The sequence below is a fragment of the Micropterus dolomieu genome, linkage group LG12 (genome assembly GCF_021292245.1).
Source record: "Micropterus dolomieu isolate WLL.071019.BEF.003 ecotype Adirondacks linkage group LG12, ASM2129224v1, whole genome shotgun sequence".
Classification (NCBI taxonomy): domain Eukaryota; kingdom Metazoa; phylum Chordata; class Actinopteri; order Centrarchiformes; family Centrarchidae; genus Micropterus; species Micropterus dolomieu.
Window position 1 is genome coordinate 20,409,801 of NC_060161.1, and position 9,323 is coordinate 20,419,123.

General features: G+C 41.8%; 1 protein-coding gene across 1 annotated transcript; it reads right to left on the reverse strand.

Moving 5' to 3' along the window:
* Positions 1-39: 39 nt before the first annotated feature.
* cckar (cholecystokinin A receptor) lies at positions 40-9,049 on the reverse strand. The gene is made up of 5 exons (XM_046064419.1): positions 8,758-9,049; positions 7,911-8,162; positions 4,339-4,600; positions 3,763-3,890; positions 40-2,917 (listed from the first exon to the last, which is right to left on the reverse strand). The coding sequence occupies exons 1-5, from the start codon at positions 8,882-8,884 to the stop codon at positions 2,319-2,321; spliced, it is 1,368 nt and encodes a 455-aa protein (XP_045920375.1). The 5' UTR covers positions 8,885-9,049; the 3' UTR covers positions 40-2,318.
* Between the last annotated feature and the right edge of the window lie 274 nt (positions 9,050-9,323).

The following is a 9,323-nucleotide window of genomic DNA, read 5'->3' on the forward strand; positions in this document are numbered from 1 at the left end:
TTTTAATTGTCATCAGAAGCATAATCATGTACATTTTTTTTAAAAACACTTTAAACCCAAATAATTCAGGTTTTAGCTGGAAAAGAACAAACAAATAACACAGACTTGTGTATCTTTTATGTGAAGTATAAACATCTTGTTAAGCTGTTTTCATCTCCCCCTCTAGTGACAGTTAAGCATCTCCCAGTGGCTGCAGGGTGAAGATGGGAAGGGCTTTGGGCATCTACCAAGCCCAAATGGAGCTCTTATCCCTGGGAAGTAGTCCCAGCAGATTCCCCCTTTTATTTCTGCCACTTGTCTGGCTGGGCCCTAATGCCCTCTGTCCTTTTAGAGCCACTTTTATTAAAGCTGTTAAAAGCTCCGAGTTTCTCTGCCCCGAGTCTTTGCCGACACAGTTGCACTCAATGTCTTTATATGGTCAACCCAGACGTTGGTTATGCGGAGATGCGTTTTGTGTCTGTACATAACCAAAGGAATACACTACCTTTCCCAGGACCACTTCCAGATGTATATGACAAACCTGTAAAATCACAGGGATTACATTCAACTATGTGCCCGCAGGTTTATCATGCAACAAAACAAAATACAAAAATCTTCATTAATGCGTCAAAACCTAAAAGTAGGAATTTATACAGCAACACTGAGGCTGTACAATTAACCTCGCAACATACAGTGTTGAAACAAGAAAATAAAATGCTACATTAACTCTGCTATATTTAACAGTATGAATCAGTGGAAATCAGGTGGGTAATGCCGGGAATTCACTCTTTGAAGAAGAGGTGGAGAGACAGGTGTTCAAAGTCCCACTAAATGATAAGGCCTCTCCAGTTCCTGTAGTACACACAGCACCACCCCCTCAGACACACACACACACACAGAGTGGGTCAAGGATGAGAGCAGAACTCTTTGTGCACTGGAGGGCTGCTTTGAAGCTACTGAGTACAGTTGGTGCCGAGGTTCTCCCAAGTTTTTCTGTCACAGAGGCCAAAAAGTTCATTTTTATCAATCATTAACAATACAGGCAATTGGAATAAACAAGATTCAGGTTAGCAAAATAGCCTTGTTTATGTCGCAACATGAATCATTTTCATGCAACTTTGGCTCCGCTCAACATCCACAACCCCCTGAAGTGGCTCTAGCCCCCCCCCCCGTTTGAGAACCTCTGAGTCAGTGTGACAGGCTGCTGCTGCTGCTGAAGATCACAAATAAAAGCCTGCTTACAAATATGAGTCTGAAAAAAATTTAAAAAGATTTTTGACGTTCTAGCCAATTTCCTACAAATCATGACTAATTTACGTTACTGTTGATGATTTTGTGTTTTTTTAAATGTCTTTTCCCATCTTGCAGGCCGCCATTAGTTTGCAGTTATTTCCATACAGAAAGTCAAATGTTGGACTAGTGTAGTCCATCACAGTGAATGTTAAAAGGAATTTGTTGACATTTTGGGGAATAAGCTTATTTGCTTTCTTTCTCTGTTAAATATGGATCCATTGCCTGGAGGGCTTGAGTTTAGCTTAGCATACAGCGCATTAGTACATCAACAGGAACAGCTTACTGTTTATACTATTTCTGTTTAAGGATTAGGACAAAAGAGACACATAGTGTTCATCATCTTTAGAGGCGTTGGTAGTTGTACAGGCTAGCTGTTTTCCCCTGCTACCAGTATTGCTAATCGCTAAGCTAACTGCCTGCCATCTCAACCTGCATACTTCACACACAGACATGAGGGTGGATTAAAAAACATAAACATTAAATTATACATTATTAAGGACAAAAACACTGGTATGGTTCAATCTTCACTTTGGAAACAGCAGTTGACAAAACAATCTCACCAGAAAGTTACCTATTAAGTAGCTGTTTAAGAGCTTTTGATCATGTGGCACAATCTTCAACAGCATATGGTCAGTTCACATGGAAATGTGAGTAGCCTATATGGAGAGTGGTAAACTACATAAAATGGTATTCTGCTTTATAAAAACACTCCCTTGCTATGCCAGACTTGAGTATTTTCGAGGCTTTATATGGCCAGGCATCCACTCAGGACACTGCGAGCTTTAGGGAAACATCTGGCTGTGTTGATCTGCTGTGAGAGCACTGAGTGGACACCACTTCTGCTCCACAGTCGTTAACTACCATACCCACGTCATGTCACACTCCAAACAAAAGCAACATAGCTGCTCATAAACTAGTCCTATAAGCACTGTGAGGGCTTTACGTTAAAGAAATGACATACTACAGATTCCCTTTAAGTGTCTGCACTCAGGCCAGAGCACTTAAACAAACAAACACACACACACACACATACATATCAATCCAGTTTAAGTCAGCTCACTCCAGGCGGATGCACGGATGCCGGTGCAGGTGAGGCGTGTGCTGGCTCCGCTAGGCGGGGTATGGCCATTCTGCTCAGTGGTCTTTGGCCCCGCTCTTGATCTGCCCGCTTCCCCCTTAGCCGCTCCGATTCCAGCTGACCTCCCTAAGCTGCTGCTCGCTCCGCCGCTCCTCCGTAAGCAGCTGCAGCAGGTGAATGTAGCCAGCATGCCCTGGCGGAAGCGCTTGTTCATGAAGCAGTAAATGATGGGGTTGACACAAGCCGAGGTGTAGGACAGCAGGTGGATGAAGGAGATGGGTGCGCCGGTCAGGCGGTAGGCCGAGCGTCGGTCGAACGCCTGCCACGCATTGACCACAAAGACGGGAGTCCAGCACAGGAAAAAGAGGAAGACAATGACCAGGAGCATGCGGATCACACGCTTCTTGGCCATCAGGTTGGCTGTAGAGCTGCTGCCGCACACACGGCCCACCATGGGCTTGGTGCTGGAGTTGCCTGTACTCTTTGCGATGCTCTTCTTTTTAGACTGCTGCAGGTAGCAGCCATCACTGTCACCGGCCTTGATGCTGCCAGTGCTGAGTTGTCTGTCTGTCAGGGGAGAGATGTGAAAAGGATAAGACTGGAGTGTAAGGCTGTATTCACACCAAGTCAGGCGTTGCTGCAGTCAGTGCAGGGTTGTGTGGCGGCATGGGAGCATCATGACATGGCCCATTTTTGTGATGCTTTGGTGTGCTGATTGTAGTAGTTACTAACCAGACAGCCCGACTTGAAGAGTGATAGGGGTGGCGATGGAGCTGTGGATAAGACACATGCCTTTGGTGTGAGAAACCCGGGTTCAATTCCCACTATGACACATCCACCTGACTTAACTTAACCCCTATATGCTCAATAGGCGTGCGACCTCTGACATATATAGCAATTGTAAAAGTATCGAAAATGAAGAAATGTAGTGAACGCCAACTGACTGCAAGGAGATTAATGTTTTTGTACTGCTCTGGAAAGGTCATCACGGCACCGATCAGTTTCTCTTCCATCTTCTTCACAGTTGCTAAGTATGCTATAAGGCTACATGGTGAACAAGGTTCTTTTTCCAGTGAGCATCTTCTGGTCCAATCGCCGGCTTGCGTGACTGGCCACCGTAGTGTTGCGTTTCTCTGAACGTTGATTCTGTTTAAACGTTTTGACCTAAACACAATACCCACATTCAAATGAATGGAAGGACAGGCGTTTTTGCCACAGTGCCCGATTTAGTGTGAATACAAGCTGAGTGCAACTTTATCAGCAACATAAAAAGATTTGCAGGAGCAAAGCCCTCATGACTTGGAAAGTTGGGGTCCTGTCGGTCACTTCAGACCAACAAATGGAAAACTTTCCTAAAGCCGGAGCTGCTTTTCCTAAAGAACACAGTGACTTGTTATGTTTTGTTTTCATACCTCTGCTAGATTTCCTGCTGGACACCTCACACTTGATGCCCCGGTAGAGCTCCAGGGAAATGAGTCCATAGGCTGTCATCATGACAATCCCAGGGATCAGGAAGAGTAGCAGCAACAGGGACACATACCTGCAAGAGATAAATTTGAGGCAGGAGTCTAAGTGGGTGAAAACAAGCATTCATTGATCAACACCAGAGGCAAACTGCTAATATTAGAAAGCCCTGAGGCTTGACTAATATCATCATTACAACATTGACATGATTGATTTTATTGCATTTGATGTGTTAAAAGAAGTATAATGATTATTTCAATATACTTTTTTTTGGAAAAACACTTTTTCAGAAATTATTATTTTTTGTGTGATTTTGTTTTGAAGAGTCAGATCTGCCAGAAGATTTCCCCCAAGTGGCCGTCTCTCACCAGCAGCATCACCCTGACAAAATCAATAGAGGGACCATCTGAAATTAGCAATGGGCTACTTAAGCAGCCACACAATCTGAGTGCATCTGAGTGTGAAGACACCCTGGTGGGACAGTGAAGGTATGATGCTCCCTGATGCACTTATTTTCAGCTCACCAGGACTGCTGGATGACATCGTTCGGCCACACCAGGCGGCACATGTGCCCAGTGCTGTTGTTGAGGCGGGTGAACGGCTTCAGGGTGCTGGAAATGGGGTAGGGCAGCATCAGGATGAATGACACCACCCAGGTGGCAGTGATGACCTTGACGGCGTGGGATTTGGTCTGCCACGTCCTGGAGGTCAGCGGGTTGCAAATGGCGCTGTAGCGCTCCAGGGAAATGGCCACCAGGTTGAATGTGGAAACGCTTACTGAGAGACCTGCACAGATCAGAAAATTTAAAAATTCATGATGCCACTTCTTTGTTTCAGTGTTGAGCTCTGATTTGTTAAAAAACCTTAATCTGAAATGTTAAAACTATGATATATAATAAAGAAAGACCAGCCACATTTGACCAAACAAATCATGGAAACATTTTTTTAAAAAGGAATAGTACAACATTGTAGGAAATACGCTCATTTGTTTTCTTTAGATTTAGATCAGATGTTTGATACTACTCTGTCTGTACGGTAAAACCAGAACCATGCAAGAACTAGAAGATTGCTAGCTTAGCTTAGCATAAAGACTGGAAACTGGGAGAAACAGCTAGCCTGGCTCTGTCCAAAGGTAAAAAAAAAAAAATACCAACACTCACTAACTGACACGTTATATGTTGTTTGTTAAGTCCAAAAAACTAATTGTAAAAAGACACATTTGTGTTTTAGTTGTGTTGGTTAAGCTAAGCTAACCGGCTGCTGGCTTTAGCTTCATATTTAGCAAACAGACATGAGAGTGGTATCGATCTCCTCATCTAACTCTGCAATCTGTCACTTGTATGTAAATCCATCACAAGCCAAGAAATACTCAGGCACATAACCTCCATTTGACTAGAGTTAGATGAGAAGATTGATTCCACAGCTGGTTAGCTTAGCCACCAAACGTAACCATAGAATTAAATTTTTGCACTTAATTTCTTGCACGGAATGGACAAACGAGAAATAATGTGTTAAACATTGGGGATTAACGTTTGGACAGAGCCAGGCTAGCTTTTTCCCCTGTTTCCAGTCTTTATGCTAAGCTACGTAGAATCAATCTTCTCACAAGCAGAAAAGAGGATTAAGTGTATTTCCCGAAATAGAAGTATTCCTTTAATTAGGTAGCATTCCCCTTCACTTTGGTCTATTTCTCCCTCTGCCATGGGCTTTGTAACACCCAGAATGGTCAGCATCCTTACACCATGTCACTGTGTAGGCTTACTGTTGTACTTGTGATGCTATGGCACATGTTTTGTCACATTAAATTTAACTGCTGAGCAACGACAGAGCACTTCCTGTAAGCATGTGGACGAACGAGGTAATAATCCTGGATGACAGCGCTCTGATCTCACTCAACGGCTAAATAGAGCATCAGGAAGTAAGCAGAAAAGTGAAAATCAGATTTCCTAGCGGACCTGTAATTGGATAAAAATGAAATATTAGTAAAGGTGCACCATCTGTAATGAGTGTGCCTTATTACAAAGCTTCCAGAAGAGGCTTTCTGGGAGATAGAAGAAAAAACCTTGGGATTTTATCAAAATTACAAATAAATTAAAGCCAAAGAAGGAAGAGTTGATTCATATCCTTGAGCTGACTGACTCATCTCTCTGGAAGCTGTACGTGGCCTCTGCTATTGATTGTTTGACAAATCATTTGGAAATAATATAAATAGGGAGGTGGTATAAAAATTGGTAAGTACTCAACACAAACTCAGCGGTATGATGATGGGGACCGTTGACAGGAAGGATTTTGCATGGGTTCTAGACAAAGTAAGATGAGTGGTTTAAAGTCAAAGTACAAGCTAAACTAAAAGCAGGCATTTTGGTTTGGTCATGTCCTGGTTTAGGTCATATTTAAAATTATTTAAATTTCTCTTCTGCACAAAGAGGAAGAAATGATAAAAACAACTTCAAGGAAGTCCATTGCTCCATGTCATGAGAGGAGAATGCTGTTAACACACTGTAAAAGTTAAACTACTGCACACAAGATGTTTCCTACTTAAAGCAGCTATAGTTGATATTTTAATATCATTTACGACAAAGTGAAAACAGCTCAACAATATGAAAGCAGTCGTTTGTAGTGATTATCACCTGAATTTGTAGCTTTCCTAGGTTTTACCGAGCTTTATAGGGGCTCATTTGATCTCATTGTTTATAGCTGTCCCGCCTGCAACTGTAGCCTACTGGTTTATTTTATTCTCACCGCTCTCATAGTGTTGTTGTCGAGAAAGAAAACTCTAAAAACCCACTGTACACTCTCTACTCAGCAGTAAAACGGCAGACAGACACAGTTAGTGACAAGCTGGTGAACATAGCGACCATTTAGCAGCTAAAGAGGTGGTCCTTAGATTCATCAGGTGGCCAGAAACACTGCTGACTCCAAATTAATTATTAAGTTGCTCTCTAACTGCTGGATATGTAAATAAGCAACTGTTTCCTAACAAGTTTGCTATATCAACTTAAAAGGTAACCCCAACAGGGTTAAATACATAATTTAATACAGGTTTCTCAGGAGGTATTGAGTTCCCCATCGCAATTCTGTAAGTTGTATAGTGGAGCATACTGAATCAGCTAGTGTTTTGAAAGAAGATTGAAAGTGATCCCAGAGAAACTTTCACCCTTTAGCAGATTAATGTAAAAATAGCTTTTAGTGTCGAGCTCTGCATATGCATCATTGTGCACATTGAAGCTCAAACATCCAAGTAACAATAAGCAAAACCCATTTTTCATTATAGGGGACTTTAAAGTTCTGTTGACCTCAGTTATTATGGTCCCAAACTTGAGATTTGTACAAATTGATTTTGTTTCCCCTTGTCTTTCATAAATATTAATTTTTGTTGTGTCTGGATCCTTCACACAGTCCACCAATTTGCTCAAGACTGCTTATAGACCCTGTGATTGTTCATGAATGTGACCGAGTATGAACATCAGGAAACAACAGCATTGAATTGTAAATATAGTAACAGGAAAAACTATTGCTGCAGACATGGCCTTCAGGTAAATCTACACTTTCTGACAACATGTTTCCTTTGACTAGAACTGTTTAAACTCATTTTTAGCTCAAGCTCATTAAATCACCAGAAACATGCAGGGAAATGAAAGTTGTGCAGGACATGGACTTAGATGACTTCAGTTATCCTCTCTCCTACATATAATACAATTACTTTAAAAAAAAAAAAAATTCACCATGGACATGCAGAGTGGAATTATTTTGCATGGGGCAGAATGCAATACAAAAAGTTGGATGCAAGATTTGAACAAATTTGGCCAATTCTTTTGCAAATGTTGTCATTTTTTTGTCATTAAGTAAAAAGAAAAGTCTACTTTGGGTGATAGTGATATGATCAGGTATTACATTTTTTAATATCTAGAAGGGCTGGTATGGCTGTTAGTGGTTTCATACAATATTGAATAGTAGAGACATTAATTGGCCCCTTCTTTAGCTAGCCAGTTTGATTGTAAAAGAAGATTTACGAACAGAAAAAGATGACAATTAAGATCATTTACCTCAAAGCTCAATCAAAAAAACAACAAGCAGAATTCACCATTTCACTCACCCATGAAGTACATGACCAACTTGCAAATGCCAGTGCCGAAGACGAAGTCCCTCATCAGGTTGGGGATGAGGGTGAAGGGGATGCAGACCAGGGAGACCATCAGGTCGCTGACAGACAGGGACAGCAGGAAGAGGTTGGTGACGGTCCTCATGCGCCTGTTCCTCACCAGCACGGCGATGATGAGGCTGTTGCCCAGGACGCCGAGGAGGAAGATGAGGCTGTAGAGGACGATCCGCACTGTCTGGTTGATATCTGAGACACACGTGGAAGGAGACACGTGGGCACAAACACATAAACTCTGGATATGTCATTCTTAAAATGTGACCCAAGCGCTTATTTATATTCTTCCATTAATTTACACCCTATAAGAAGATTTTTCCTATCTAGTGACTTATGTAGGTACAGTAGTTTGGTGGTCAGTGTGTGCAGAATAGCATCTCTGGGAGGATCACCTTGGAAGCCTAAACGGAATCTCGGCTATATGCGGTGTCCTTGGATTTATTTCATCCATAGAAATGTGTAAGGTTTCTGCCATTTTGTGGCTTTAAAGTGTACAATTGCAGTTCTAGTCACTTGCCATTAGCAGATCTAGTGTACAGTGACAACTTATGTGTCACTGCTAACATCTAGCAGACTTCATTAGCTTTATGGACGACCTGAGCCATATGCGTAATGCGCTCTGACGCAAAAAAAATGCCCAAAGCAGTCGCTCTTTTGGCATACACTGGAGATAAATGGGCTTATTTTGGAATCAAATTATTATTACATTTCTAAATAAAATGATCTACTATTCGACATGATGTTCCACAGCATTTGATGGCGATACAAAAAGATAAAATCAGTGTACCTTGAGGTTCGGTTGAGGGATTCTGCTCGCTCTCGCACTCGGAAATATTCTTGATCCCGAAATTACACAAAATCTTGTTCAAGTCAGTTGAATTTATGAGCATGTCGTGGATTGTGAACGTCTCCATTTCGTGTTCTCTCCTGTGGCTTCAAGTAAAATCAGTCATACTGTATGGACAGCATTCGCCATGCTGTAGCAAGAAAATGAAAATAAATCGCCCTGAAGGATGAGATGTATAAGGATTTTGTTTCCTCTCAGTCGATTTAAAAAAAGAAGAAGATAATAAGAAATGAAGAAAAATAATAATAAAAGTATTCTCTACAAGTTTCCGTCCACTCCCAGTCTGGTGCGCTGCGTTCTCAGCATTTCCAGCTACTGACAACATGTGGACGGGTCGCAGTCTTGAGTGCTCAGCCCGCCTTCAGCGTCTGTGCAATTCAGCATCTCCCCTTTTGTACAAAACACCCAGTTCTAAATCATTGCAGAGATGTCTGCGCTGACTATCCTTTCTGATTCTCTGTTAATATCTTAAATATTTTTAATTTCTACTAATCACTTGGGCTACA

Bases quoted from the DNA above. Each gene is read 5' to 3' on its own strand.
- cckar (XM_046064419.1), bottom strand. From the start codon at position 8,884: ATGGAGACGTTCACAATCCACGACATGCTCATAAATTCAACTGACTTG. The intron at 4,601-7,910 runs GTGAGTGAAATG...TGATCTGTGCAG, and splicing joins GTTGGTCATGTACTTCATGG to GTCTCTCAGTAAGCGTTTCC. The intron at 2,918-3,762 runs GTATGAAAACAA...CTCCCCTGACAG, and splicing joins CAGCAGGAAATCTAGCAGAG to ACAGACAACTCAGCACTGGC.